We start from the raw sequence: 14,861 nt of genomic DNA on the forward strand, positions 1-14,861 counted from the left end.
TCAGTGAGTAAACTAGAGAGGCTGTTTACTAGTATCCATAAAAAGCTGGTTAACACCCTAGAAAACTTTTTTCTTCAACTCATGTAATTCCCTCCTTGTCTTCATAAAAATCACTTTCACCCTACAAGTGGAAACATTTGAGTTTCTGCCCATGTTCCCCATATTGCAATCCTTTAATCCCAAATAAATGCTCATTTGCCTCAGTGTGGTTCTTTATTTTCAGGTTGACACTTGTCTCAAGGGTCTGCTGGGGGGATGGTCAGTAATTAACATCACACCAGTGAGTATTAACATTCTAGCTCTGATAAAACCCGCAAAAGAGGAGCACATGGTGCTGTAGAAGCATATTAAGAACGAAGACTATTGAGCACTTACTATGTTGTGAGCATTCTACATATGTCAACTCATTAATAGCTTCATTAACAACCTGATACGGGAAGTGCTATTTTCACCCGCACTTGTAGATGAGGGAGCCAAGTCGTCCCAGGTCTCCTCACTTTCCTAGGGTGGAAACCCTAACAGACAGTGGTTTCATTAGAGGGCTGGTGAGGGGTGGAGGCAGGATCGGAACCTAAGTCCCTGGGTGCCAACCCAAGCTATGCCACTAGCAAAGGGATTCAGCTGTGATGGGAGTTTTTATCCGGAAGTAAATGCCACTTAAGCTGAGATCTCAGGGTGAGTAGGAGTTAATCAGGCAATGAGTGAAGAGGCTTTGGGGTGAGGTTTTGGGTGGGAGGCACAGCTTTCAGGACCTTTCAGAAGGATGGGCCTGTCAATCACAAAATGGAAAACTGCAAAACAGTTGCATTTATTTGGGAACTTAAGGTTTGCAAGCAGGGAACACAGATTTAGGCAGCAACCCAAACTGCAGCAGATTGCTGACAAAATGTAGGGTTTTTAAAGGTAAATAGGAAATTTATTCATTGGTGTAAATGGTTTTCAATGTTTTGTGATTATGTTGCTGGGCAGCCCTGTCTGGGGAAGTCTCCCCTGCACACTAGGTGATACCTCAACCTGTTTGTGGGAGGAAGCTCTTGACTCTGATGGGAAAATAATTTTCCAACAAGTCAAATGAGTACAGGCAAGAAAGGAACCCACTAACGTGAAAGTAGCAAGCATCAGTGCTGCACAGTGCCCGGAAGAGTGGCTCTTCTGTGTATGTATCCATGCAGGCAGTGGAGTGCAAGGAAGAACAGAGAGAAAAAGAAAGTTCATTGAACTCCTGCTTGGCATAGGGCAAATCCCTTGCCACCTCCCAGAGCCAGGGTCACCTTGGGTCATGTCCACTTGGATCTGCTCACTGTGGGAACTAAGTCCCTGCGACCCCAGGGTTGGGGGAGCTGTTGAGCGCTGGATGGAGCAAGTGTTCGTTCTGAGAACTTCACAAAGCATAAGAAACGAGACACTGCAGCAGGCTGCTAAATGATGTGATCGTGGGCAGCTGTCCCATGGTGTGAGGTTAGCTTTTGAATCAGTGGGCGGAGTACAGGCATGCCCAGGGGGGCTGCAAATTCAGTTCCAGACCACCACAATAAAGTGAATATCACAATGAGTGAGTCAAATAATTTACTGGTTTCCCAGCACATGAAAGAATTATGTTCACACTATACTGTATCCTATTAGTGTGCAGTAACATTATGTCTAATAAACCATGTGTACAGTAATTAAACTTCATAGCTAAAAAATGCAAACCACCATCTGAGCTTGTAGCAAGTTATAGTCGCTGATCAGAGATCACCATTAACAAATATACTGATACTGAAAATTTTTGAAGTATTGTGAGAAGTACCAAAATGTGACATAGAGATGAAGTGAGTAAATGGTGCTGGAAAAATGGCACCAACACACTTGCTCTATGCAGGGCTGCTATGAGCATTTAACTTGTATAAAGCACAATAAAGCAAGTCATCTCCATAAAACAGGTTGCCTTCTCTAGGGACCTGCCCTCATGTACTGAGCCAGGGAAATAAGTGAAATGCCGCATGATTCTGCTTTTATGAATTCATGGTGTTCTATAGATCCTTACAGATGGTTCTGAACTACTTTAAGATTAAAGACAAAAAAATCAGCAGCTCTCACAATGCATTGACTTCTGCCATGAAGAACTCCTGAGAACAATCCGAACCTAAATTTTCCATGAACACATTTAGTGTGGCTACGTGGGAAGGGAGGGGAAGACTCTGTCTGCTGGACTACAATTGGCTCAGAATTTTTGGAGGGCAATTGAACATACCTACAAAAGTCTTCATGGGCTTATTGTTTGATGTAGTAAGTTCCTCAAAAGTGGTAGAATTACCCACACAAATGTACAAGAATGTACATTATATATGTACATATAGGAAAAAAATCTTAATACAGGCTAATGGCCACCAATAGTCATGGCCACATGGGATCCAGGCACACATCTGTCCCAGGGCAAGTATCAAGGCTGTGCTTCTCCCAGCCTCCCAGGGCAGGACAGGGAGAGCTGTGGGCTCATGCAAGCTCTGTGACCAGATGGGGCAGCCTTGGAAAGGGGAGATATGGGGGTGGCATTCAGGCCCCACTGGGGGCCGAGTCGGGCAGGAATGACCTTGTCTGTCCCAGATCGTTTCCATCACCCTTTGCTTTCCAAGACCTGCAGACATTCCCAGCACCTCTTTCCTCCAAGGATGTGAAAGTGGCCACTGTGGAAAATGCCCACTCTGTGGAGGTTTTCTTACTGTTTAGGGTAGTCACAGGGCAGAATGTGATGAGGGCAAGAGCCCCTCCTCCACCCCTTGGTATGTCCTAGCACCCAGGCCTAAAAGGAGTCCAGGCTCTGGCTCTGCAGGTCTCTGGGCCCAGGGCTGGGTGCACAGGCTGGGGGACAGTGGGCAGGACAGGGCTGTGACTCTGACACTGGGAAATCACTCCATCAGATGGGTGCTAAGGGGCAAGGCTGGAGGCACGTGCTCTGTCCTCTCCTTCCAAGGCCCCTCAGACCCATGGGGGCACCATGAGAACTGGCCAGTGCATGCTCCTCCACAGCTGACTGGGTCAGGAGGGGAGAAAGCACCACCGGGGACACAAGAGACAAAGAATGGTGGCATCTACGGCCATATGTGCCTTCAAGTAGACCATTAGAACTCAAGAAGTTTCAGGAAAAAATTAAATCAACCTCCTTTTTTAAAATTAAGGTATCATTGGTATACACTCTCATGAAGGTTTCACAAGAAAAACAATGATTATTACATTGATCCTTATTATCAAGTCCCCCTCACACCCCATAACAGTCACTGCCCATCAGTGTAGTAAGATGCCCAGGGTCCCTACTTGTCTTCTCTGAGCTACACTGTCTCCCCCATGACCCCCCACATACCATGTGAACCAATCATGATACCCCACAATCCCCTTTTCCCTCCCTCCCCACCCGCCCTCCCACACCCCTCCCCTTTGGTAATCCCTAGCCTCTTCTTGGAGTCTGTGAGTCTGCTGCTATTTTGTTCCTTCAGTTTTTCTTCGTTGTTATACTGTACAAACGAGGGAAATTATTTGGTATTTGTCTTTCTCTGCCTGACTTATTTCACTGAGCATAATACCCTTTAGCTCCATCCATGTTGTTGCAAATGGTAGGATTTGTTTCTTTCTTATGGCTGAATAATATTCCATTGTGTATATGTACCACATCTTCTTTATCCATTCATCTACTGATGGACTCTTAGGTTGCTTCCATATCTTGGCTATTGTAAATAGTGCTGCGATAAACATAGGGGTGCATATGTCTTTCTGAATCTGAGAAGTTGTTTTCTTTGGGTAAATTCCTAGGAGTGGAATTCCTGTGTCAAATGGTATTTCTATTTTTGGCTTTTTGAGGAACCTCCATATTACTTTCCACAATGATTGAACTAGTTTACATTCCCACCATCAGTGTAGGAGGGTTCCCCTTTCTCTGCATCCTTGCCAGCATTTGTTGTTCCTAGTCTTTTTCTATGTTGGCCAGCCTAACTGATATCTTATTGTGGTTTTAATTTGCAGTTTCCTGATAATTAGCAATGTGGAGCATCTTTTCATGTGCCTGTTGGCCATCTGAATTTCTTCTTTGGAAAATTGTCTTTTCATATCCTCTGCCAATTTTTTAATAGGGTTATTTGCTTTTTGGGTGTTGAGGCATGTGAGTTCTTTATATATTTCAGATGTTATCCCCTTCTCGGATATGTAATTTATGAATATATTCTCCCATACTGTAGGATGCCTTTTTGTTCTGCTGATGGTGTCCTTTGCTGTACAGAAACTTTTTAGCATGATGTAGTCTCAGTTCATTTTTTGTTTTTTTTCCCTTGCCTGAGACAATTCTTTCAGGAAAAAGCTACTCATGTTTGTATTCAAGAGATTTTTGCCTATGTTTCCTTCTAAGAGTTTTATGGTTTCATGACTTACATTCAGGTCTTTGATCCACTTTGAGTTTACTTTTGTGTATGGAGTTAGACAGTGATCCAGTTTCATTCTCTGCATGTAGCTGTCCAGTTTTGCCAAAACTAGCTGTTGAAGAGGCTGTTATTTCCCCATTGTATGTCCATGGGTCCTTTATCATATATTAATTGACCATATATGCTTGGGTTTATATCTGGGCTCTCTAGTCTGTTCCACTGGTATATGTGTCTGTTCTTGTGTCAGTACCAACTTGTCTTGATTACTGTGGCTTTGTAGTAGAGCTTGAAGTCAGGGAGAGTAATCCCCCCAGCTTTATTCTTCCTTCTCAGGATTGCTTTGGCTATTTGGGGTCTTTTGTGGTTCCATAGGAATTTTAGAACTATTTGCTCTAGTTCATTGAAGAATTCTGTTGGTATATTGATAGGAATTGCATTGAATCTGTAGATTTCTTTAGGCAGCATGGCCATTTGACAATATTAATTCTTCCTATCCATAAGCACGGGATGTGTTTCCATTTATTGGTATCTTCTTTAATTTATCTCATGAGTGTCGTGTACTTTTCAGAGTATAGGTCTTTCACTTCCTTGGTTAGGTTTATTCCTAGGTATTTTATTCTTTTTGATGCAATTGTGAATGGAGTTGACTTCCTGATTTCTCTCTCTGCTACTTCATTGTTACTGTATAGGAATGCAACAGATTTCTGAGTATTAATTTTGTATCCTGCAACTTGGCTCAATATAGATATTAGATCTAGTACTTTTGGAGTGAATTCTTTAGGTTTTTATGTACAATATCATGTCATCTCCAAACAAGGACAGTTTTAACTTCGTCCTTGCCAATCTAGATGCCTTTTTATTTCTTTGTGTTGTCTGATTGCTGTGGACCTCCAGAACTATGTTGAATAAAAGTGGGGAGAGTGGGAATCCTTGTCTTGTTTCCTACCTTAAAGGAAACACTTTCAGCTTCTTGCTGTTAAGTATAATGTTGGCTATGGATTTGTCATATATGGCCTTTATTATCTTGAGGTACTTGCCCTCTATACCCATTTTGTTGAGAGTTTTTATCATGAATGGATGTTGAATTTTGTTGAATGCTTTTTCAACATCTATGGAGATGTTCATGTGGTTTTTGTCCTTCTTTTTGTTGATGTGGTGGATGATGTTGATGGATTTTCGAATGTTGTACCATCCTTGCATCCCTGGAATAAATCCTACTTGATCATGATGGATGATCTTTTTGACGTATGTTTGAATTTGGTTTACTAATATTTTGTTGAGTATTTTTGCATCTATGTTCATCAGGGATATTGGTCTGTAATTTTCTTTTTGTAGTGTCTTTGCCTGGTTTTGGTACTAGAGTGATGCTGGCCTTGTAGAATAAGTTTGGGAATATTCCCTCCTCTTCTACTTTTTGGAATACTTTAAGGAGGATGGGTATTAGGTCTTCACTAAATGTTTGTTAAAATTCAGCAGTAAAATCCTCTGGTACAGGGGTTTTGTTCTTAGGTAGTTTTTTGATTATCAGTTCCATTTCCTTGCTGATAATTGCTGTTCAGATATTCTGTTACTTTCTGGGTCAGCCTTGGAAGGTTGTATTTTTCTAGAAAGTTGTCCATTTCTTCTAGGTTATCCAGTTTGGTAGCATATAATTTTTCATAGTATTCTCTCGTATTTGTATTTCTGTGGTGTCCACAGTTATATTTCCTTACTCATTTCTGATTCTGTTTATGTGTGTAGACCCTTTTTCTTGATAAGTTTGGCTAGGGGTTTATCTATTCTGTTTATTTCCTTGAAGTACCAGTTCCTGCTTTCATTGTTTTTTCTATTGTTTTATTCTTCTCAATTTTATTTATTTCTGCTCTAATCTTTATTATGTCCCTCCTGCTACTGACTTTGGGCCTCATTTGTTCTTCTTTTTCTAATTTCATTAACTAATCCCCTCATTTTGTAACAGATAAAAAAGCTTTGCATCTCTGCCTCCACACTGGATTTGTCTCCTATGCTGTTGTGCCCTTTGGGCCAGAAATAAGGGACTTCTGTTCAGCCCTGCACATAGGCTTGTTAATCCTCAAAAGGAATTTTGCTCATAGGTCTTAACATTAATGAAAACAGCCTATTACCCAAACTCACACCCCCCAAAAAAGATAAGGAAGTGTGTGTGGAAATAGCATTGTCCTGCCAAAGATTTATAGGAACATTGTGATCAGACTTATGTCCACAAGTCAACTAAACATGACAACATATTTCGCAATTTTCCTTGGACCCTCACTGGTTCCCAGATGTCTGCAGTTGTCTGTCACCTCCTAGCCTCAGCCCCCTTCTGCTCCCCTTTCCCAGCATAAAGGCAGTTTGAAATCAACCCTGACTTAAGATGGTTCTTTAGGATATCACTGCACCATCTTGTCAGTCTGCCAGCTTTCCAAATAAAGTCGCTTTCCTTGCCCCAACACTTGTTTCTCAAGTTACTGGCTTGCTAAGCAGTGAGTGGTATAAGCTCGGACTTGGTTACAAGTTCATTAACAACCATTTCCGTGTGTCATTCAAAGTGACCACTGTATTCGTCCATGGTAAGCCCACCAAAAACAATCGGCATCCATTCTCACATGCTGCATCGTTACTCCCAACTGTTTAGCACTGACCATTGGGGAGCTTCATCAGACGTTGATGTGCACCAGGATTAAAAATTACTGAATCTCTTTTCTCCTGGCAAGGGAGCCTTTTAGCCATCTCTCTTAATCCTATATTTATATGCAACCTCCAAGGAAAACTTAACCCACTTTGCTTTGGTTTGGTCCACAGATAATTTTGAATGCTGACTTTGTTAAACTTGCTCTCCCTCCAACAAATTTAGCAAGCAGTTTCTTATCCAAGTTCAAGATAAAAATACCAACTGTACAAGGCTCAGAAGGAGAGTCTGGACATGCACTGACCCAACCAACCGTGGGCCCGCAAACTCGGTGGGCACAGACCTCACCAGCCCTCGGCCCAGTGGGGCAGTGCTCTCCTCGGAGCCAGCTCTGCTCTGCAGGTGGCAGCACAGGGCCCGACACATCCACTGCCTGTGCAGGGGTGGGTGCCATGCCACACACTGCAGTTCAGTGCAGCTGACGGGGAAGGAAAACATCCTGCCTGCTGGGCAAGAGGCAAACTCCCCTTCGAAGATATTTTCTGACAGAATACCAAAAGCACAATCTGGGGAATGGGTTTTCAATCTGCACTGAGCTAGCATGGCCGCTTCCCATTCTACTATAAAGAAGTTACTCAGGAAATCCTGAACACTCACTACCAATGTCAGTCCAGAGTCCATGAATCCTAATGGCCTGTGCAATAGAAATACTGTCAGCACACTTTAAACAACTCCCCTCAACCAAGATGCATGTGGTTGAGCACCTCCTATTGGTTCCTTGTCCAGCTCAGTGCAGCTCATGGGGTGTTTTTTATAAAAACCTTTTTTTAAATAGGGTTATTTGCTTTTTGGGTGTTGAGGCATGTGAGATTTTATATCTTCAGGTGTTTTGTTCAGCAGCAGAAAAGTACCACTGTGTTTTGTAACCAAAAAGGGAAAAGTTTTCTATAAAAATACTCCACATAGCTCTTTAGAAAAACATAGTCACCAAAAAAAGCCTGTTTACATTTGAATCTCCAAAAGGCACTTTCCAACAGCCATCACTCCTAAATATGGAGTCTTAAAAATTTAACATGTCCTAAAGGACACCATTGGTAGAACAAAAAGGAGGAGACAATAAATGAAATAGAAACTAGAGAAGAGGAATTCAAAGAAGCTGAGGCACAGAGAGAAAAAAGAATCTCTAAGAATGAAAGAATATTGAGAGAATGGTGTGACCAATCCAAATAGAACAATATTCGCATTATAGGGATACCAGAAGAAGAAGAGAAAGAGAAAGGGATACAAAGTGTCTTTGAGGAGGTAGTTGCTGAAAACTTCCCCAATCTGGGGAAGGAGATAGTATCTCAGGCCATAGAGATCCACAGATCTCCCAACACAAGGGACCCAAGGAAGACAACACCAAGACATATAGTAATAAAATTGGCAAAGATCAAGGATAAGGACAGGCTATTAAAAGCAGCCAGAGAGAGAAATAAGATCACATACAAAGGAAAGCCAATCAGGCTAACATCAGACTTCTCAGCAGAAACCTTACAATCCAGAAGGGAGTGGCATGATGTGTTTAATGCAATGAAGCAGAAGGGCCTGGAACCAAGATTACTTTATCTGGCAAGATTATCATTTAAATTTGAAGGAGGGAGTAAACAATTTCCAGATAAGCAACAGCTGAGAGAATTTACCTCCCACAAACCATCTCTACAGTGTATTTTGGAGGGGCTGCTATAGATGGAAGTGTTCCTAGGGTTGGATAGCTGTCACCAGAGGAAATAAAACCACAGTAAAGAAAGTAGAACAGCTAATTACTAAGCAAATACAAAATTAAATCAACTATCCCCAAAGTCAATCAAGAGATAGACAAAGAATACAGAATATGGTACCTAATATATAAAGAATAGAGGAGGAAGAAAAAGGAGGAGAAAAAGAAAACCTTTAGATTGTGTTTGTAACAGCATCTTAAGTGAGTTAAGTTAGACTCTTAGAGAGTGAGGAAATTAACCTTGAACCTTTGGTAACCACGAATCCAAAGCCTGCAATGGCAGTAAGTACATACCTATCGATAATCACCCTAAATATAAATGGACTGAATGCACCAATCAAAAGACATAGAGTCACAGAATGGATAAAAAAACAAGACCCATTTATATGCTGCCTGAAAGAGACTCACTTTAAACCCAAATACATGCACAGACTAAAAGTCAAGGGATGGAAAAAGATATTTCATGCAACTAACAGAGAGGAAAAAGCAGGAGTTGCAGTACTTGAATCAGACAAAATAGACTTCAAAACATATAAAGTAACAAGAGACAAAGAAGGACATTACATAATGATAAAGGGGTCAATCCAACAATAAGATATAACCATTATAAATATCTATGCTCCCAACACAGGAGCACCTACATATGTGAAACAAATACTAACAGAATTAAAAGGGGAAATAGAATGCTATGCATTCATTCTAGGAGACTTCAACACTCCACTCACTCTGAATGACAGATCAACCAGACAGATGATAAGTAAGGAGACAGAGGCACTGAACAACACAATAGAACAGATGGACCTAACAGACACCTACAGATCTCTACACCCCAAAGCAACAGAATACACATTCTTCTCAAGTGCACATGGAACATTTTCAAGAATAGATAATATACTAGGCCACAAAAAGAGCCTCAGTAAATTCAAAAAGATTGAAATTGTACCAACCAGTTTCTCAGATCACAAAGGTATGAAACTAGAAATAAATTATGCAAAGAAAATGAAAAATCCCACGAACACATGGAGGCTTCACAACATACTCCTAAATAACCAATGGATCAATGACCAAATAAAAACAGAGATCAAGCAATATATGGAGACAAATGACAACAATAATTCAATACCGCAAAATCTGTGGAATGCAGCCAAGGCTGTGCTAAGAGGAAAGTATATTGCAATACAGGCCTACCTCAAGAAAGAAGAACATTCCCACATAAGCAGTCTAAACTCACAATTTATGAAACAAGAAAAAGAACAACAAATGAGGCCCAAAGTCAGTGGAAGGTAGGACATAATAAAGATTAGAGCAGAAATAAATAAAATTGACGAGAATAAAACAATAGAAAGAATCAATGAAAGCAAGAGCTGGTTCTTGGAGAAAATAAACAAAATAGATAAACCCCTAGCCAGACTTATCAAGAAAAAAAGAGAGTCTACACACATAAACAGAATCAGAAATGAGAAAGGAAAAATCACTATGGACACCACAGAAATATAATCATTAGAGAATACTATGAAAAATTACATGCTAACAAACTGGATAACCTCGAAGAAATGGACAACTTTCTAGAAAAATACAACCTTCCAAGGCTGACCCAGGAAGAAACAGAAAATCTGAACAGACCAATTAACAGCAATGAAATTGAACTGGTAATCAAAAAACTACCTAAGAACAAAACTCCTGGACCAGATGGCTTCACCGCTGAATTTTATCAAACATTTAGTGAAGACCTAATACCCATCCTCCTTAAAGTTTTCCAAAGAGTAGAAGAAGAGGGAATACTCTCAAACGCATTCTCATTCTATGAGGCCAGCATCACTCTAATACCAAAACCAGGCAAAGACACCACAAAAAAAGAAAATTACAGACCAAAATCCCTGATGAACATAGATGCAAAAATACTCAACAAAATATTAGAAAACCAAATTCAAAAATACATCAAAGAGATCATCCATCATGATCAAGTTGGATTTATGCCAGGGATGCAAGGATGGTACAACATTCGAAAATCCATCAACATCATCCACCACATCAACAAAAAGAAGGATAAAAACCACATAATCATCTCCATAGATGCTGAAAAAGCATTTGACAAAATTCAACATCTATTCTTGATAAAAACTCTCAACAAAATGGGTATAGAGGGCAAGTACCTCAACATAATAAAGGCCGTATACGACAAACCCACAGCCAACATTATACTTGACAGCGAGAAGCTGAAAGCTTTTCCTTTAAGATTGGGAACAAGACAAGGATGCCCATTTTTCCCACTTCTATTCAACATAGTACTGGAGGTCCTAGCTACGGCAATCAGACAACACAAAGAAATAAAAGGCATCCAGACTGGCAAGGAAGAAGTTAAACTGTCCCTGTTTGCAGATGACATGATATTGTACATAAAGAACCCTAAAGAATCCACTCCCAAACTACTAGATCTAATATCTGAATTCAGCAAAGTTGCAGGATACAAAATTAATACACACAAATCTGTGGCTTTCCTATACACTAACAATGAACTAGCAGAGAGAGAAATCAGGAAAATAATTCCATTCACAGTTGTATCCAAAAGAATAAAATACCTAGGAATAAACCTAACCAAGGAAGTGAAAGACCTATACTCCGAAAACTACAAGACACTCATAAGAGAATTTAAAGAAGATACCAATAAATGGAAACACATCTTGTGCTCATGGATAGGAAGAATTAATATAATCAAAATGGCCATCCTGCCTAAAGCAGTCTATAGATTCAATGCAATTCCTATCACAATACCAACAGCATTCTTCAACAAACTAGAGAAAATCATCCTAAAATTCATATGGAACCACAAAAGACCTTGAATAGCCAAAGCAATCCTGAGAAGGAAGAATAAAGCAGGAGGAATTACGCTCCCCAACCTCAAGCTCTACTACAAAGCCACAGTAATCAAGATAATTTGGTACTGGCACAAGAACAGACCTATAGACCAATGGAACAGACTAGAGAGCCCTGATATAAACCCAACCATATATGGTCAATTGATATATGATAAAGGAGCCATGGACATACAATGGGGAAATAGCCTCTTCAACAGCTGGTGTTGGCAAAACTGGACAGCTACATGCAAGAGAATGAAAATGGATTATTGTTTAACCCCATACACAAAAGTAAACTCCAATTGGATTAAAGACTTGAATGTAAGTCATAAAATCATAAAACTCTTAGAAAAAAACATAGGCAAACATCACCTGAATATAAGCTTGAGCAACTTCTTCCTGAACCCATCTCCTCGAGAAAGGGAAACAAAAGCAAAAATGAAGTCATGGGACTACATCAAACTAAAAAGTTTTTGTACAGCAAAGGACATCATGAACAAAACAAAAAGGCATCCTACAGTATGGGAGAATATATTTGTAAATGATATATCCAACAAGGGGTTAACATCCAAAATATATAAAGAACTTACACACCTCAACACCCAAAAAGCAAATAACCCGATTAACAAATGGGCAGAGGATATGAAGAGACAGTTCTCCAAAGAAGAAATTCAGATGGCCAACAGACACCTGAAAAGATGCTCCACATCACTAATCATCGGGGAAATGCAAATTAAAACCACAATGAGATATCTCCTCACACCAGTAAGGATTGCCAGCATCAAAAAGACTAAGAACAACAAATGCTGGCAAGGATGCGGAGAAAGGGGAACCCTCCAACACTGCTGGTGGGAATGTAAGCTAGTTCAACCATTGTGGAAAGTAATACGGAGGTTCCTCAAAAAACTAAAAATAGAAATACCATTTGACCTGGGAATTCCAGTCCTTGGAATTTACCCAAAGAATACAACTTCTCAAATTCAAAAAGACATATGCACCCATATGTTCATCGCAGTACTTTTTACAATAGCCAAGATATGGAAGCAACCTAAGTGTCCATCTGTAGATGAATGGATAAAAAAGAGGTGGTACATATGCACAATGGAATACTATTCAGCCATAAGAAAGAAATCCTACCATTTGCAACAACATGGATGGAGCTGGAGGACATTATGCTCAGTGAAATAAGCCAGGCAGAGAAAGACAAGTGCTAAATGATTTCCCTCATTTGTGAGTATAACAATGAGGCAAAACTGAAGGAACAAAATGGCAGCAGACTCAGAGACTCCAAGAATGAACTAGTGGTTACCAAAGGGGAGGGGTCGGGGGGGTGGGTGGGGAGGGAGGGAGGGAGAAGGGGACTGAGGGGTATTATGTTTAGTACACATGGTGTGGGGGATCACGGGGAGAACAGTGTATCACAGAGAAGGGACATGGTGGATCTCTGGCAACTTGCTGCACTGATGGACAGTGACTGCACTGGGGTATGGGTGGGGACTTGATGATATGGGTAAATGTAGTAACCACATTGTTTATTCATGTGAAACCTTCATAAGAGTGTATATCAATCATACCATAATAAAAATTTAAACAAACAAATAAATAAACAAATCAAAGAAAAGCTCACTGAGACAACACTTTGGTCCACAAATTGTTACTAGTTGTAGAGCTTTCAAACCTGGCACAATTTCTCTGATGGGCAGGATGGGCAGCTGGGCAGGAAGCCCTCATTTCCATGTTTCTGTATTACAATAAAACTGAACAGCCTCACTCCTGTTATTCAGAAGTGAAAAAATGTTCTGCTGGTCTGGAGCAGGAATGAATTTTAATGATGAAAATGTCCCAAGTGTCCAGTTATTTATGAAAATCTGGTGCCAGTTTAAAGCAGCTGTCCAATTTATGAAAGAAAACTCTGAGAAGCTATAAGCAGAGTCCTTGCTCACTTACCTTGGGGAGGGTGGGGAGCACGGTGTTCCCACGATCAGCATCTTCCTGGCATCCAGTGTCTGGAAATGGGCTTCAAGGTCTTCCTAAAGGCAGACAACGAGTCACCTGAGACATTTGCTCAAAGTCTACTGCACGGGCAAAACCTGGCTCAGCCTGCCCCCCTGTCTGTGCACCTGACCCGGGTCCAGTCTCATCCAGGAATTAGAACAGCTTCCTCCCATTACAAAGACATAGAATCTGACATACCCAAAACTACTCAGAGCTTGCCTTACAGGTAGTTTCCTGGATGTGTGGATAGATGCACAAGAGCTGGATGTGACACCTGTTTCCAAAACCTCACACCCTCACCAAGGGCCTTCCACTTAGACAGCCCACCCTGCGCGTGAAGGCCAACATCTTCAACCACCTAGCAGAGACCCAGGCCTCAGCCACCCACCAGCCTGCTTTGCTATCTGCATAGCACTGTCTGATATTCCTCTGGCTCATTTATTTATTTTCTGACCCCACCTCCCTCCCGCACAAATAATAAAATCTAAGCTCCAACCAAGGAAGAATTGTCAGTCTGCTAGAACAGTCTGCCTACATGCTGGGGGCTCAGCAACTATCAGCTGCAGCCCATCTGGAAGATCTGTTTTCGTAAGGGCATAAACAGAATTATAAGTTAAAGGCGCCAACACACCTGCACAGTTGGGTGGCACTGGAACCTGGACTTCCTACCTCCAGGCCACAGCCCATTTCCGTAAATTTACTAGTGGCCCCACCCCACCTCTGTGTCCCTTCCGTCCTTACTCCCCAGGCCCGCTGGGCAGGGGTTGGGCCCAGAGCCAGGGCGGGGGGGGCCAGGATGCTTAGGAGCCCCGCCCGCGAAGGGGCGCGTTCCCCGACGGCTCCTCCTCCTGCAGCTCCCACCGCCCTTGCGCTTCTGCTTTCCTCCGACCACTCAGACGCCCACGGCTGCGCTCGTCGCCTCCCCAGAGCCCACTGCCCCCAGGGCCGCCGGCGCTCACCTCGTCCTCTGGACGCCACCCGCCACCGCCCCTCACCGACACCGAGCCCCACGGCCGCTGCCGCTGGCCGCCGCCACCAGTCCCCGGCATCGCACGCCCCGACGGAGTCCTTGACCGTTGTGTCCCTCGCCACCGCCTGCCGTCGCCAACTTCCACCCACGCACGCTGTCTCTGGCCTTGCCTCCCTCCGCCAAGGCTCAGCTACCTGTAGCCAACCGACTACCAAGGATACCGCCTGGCAGCCGCCCGCCGAGGACACCCGCTGCCCGCCCGCAC

At 42.1% G+C, this 14,861-nt stretch overlaps 1 protein-coding gene across 8 annotated transcripts in view; it reads right to left on the reverse strand.

Annotated features, from left to right (window-relative positions):
- The window catches only part of LOC108409671 (uncharacterized), an 88,195-nt gene that overhangs the window by 24,325 nt on the left and 49,009 nt on the right, over positions 1 to 14,861 (reverse strand). For 4 of the 8 annotated variants that reach the window (XR_012129079.1, XR_012129080.1, XM_073231193.1 and 1 more), the window contains exons 1-2: positions 14,586 to 14,859; positions 13,579 to 13,661 (exon numbers count right to left, since the gene is read on the reverse strand). Coding sequence is in view for 4 of the 8 variants with exons in the window: in XM_073231193.1 (XP_073087294.1) it covers positions 13,579 to 13,661; positions 14,586 to 14,675 (173 nt within the window). In the remaining 4 variants the exon portion in view is untranslated. The other 4 variants (XR_012129081.1, XM_073231192.1, XR_012129082.1 and 1 more) reach the window with 3 other exon arrangements.

Source organism: Manis javanica, chromosome 3 (assembly GCF_040802235.1).
Source record: "Manis javanica isolate MJ-LG chromosome 3, MJ_LKY, whole genome shotgun sequence".
In the NCBI taxonomy this organism is placed as follows: Eukaryota; Metazoa; Chordata; class Mammalia; order Pholidota; family Manidae; genus Manis; species Manis javanica.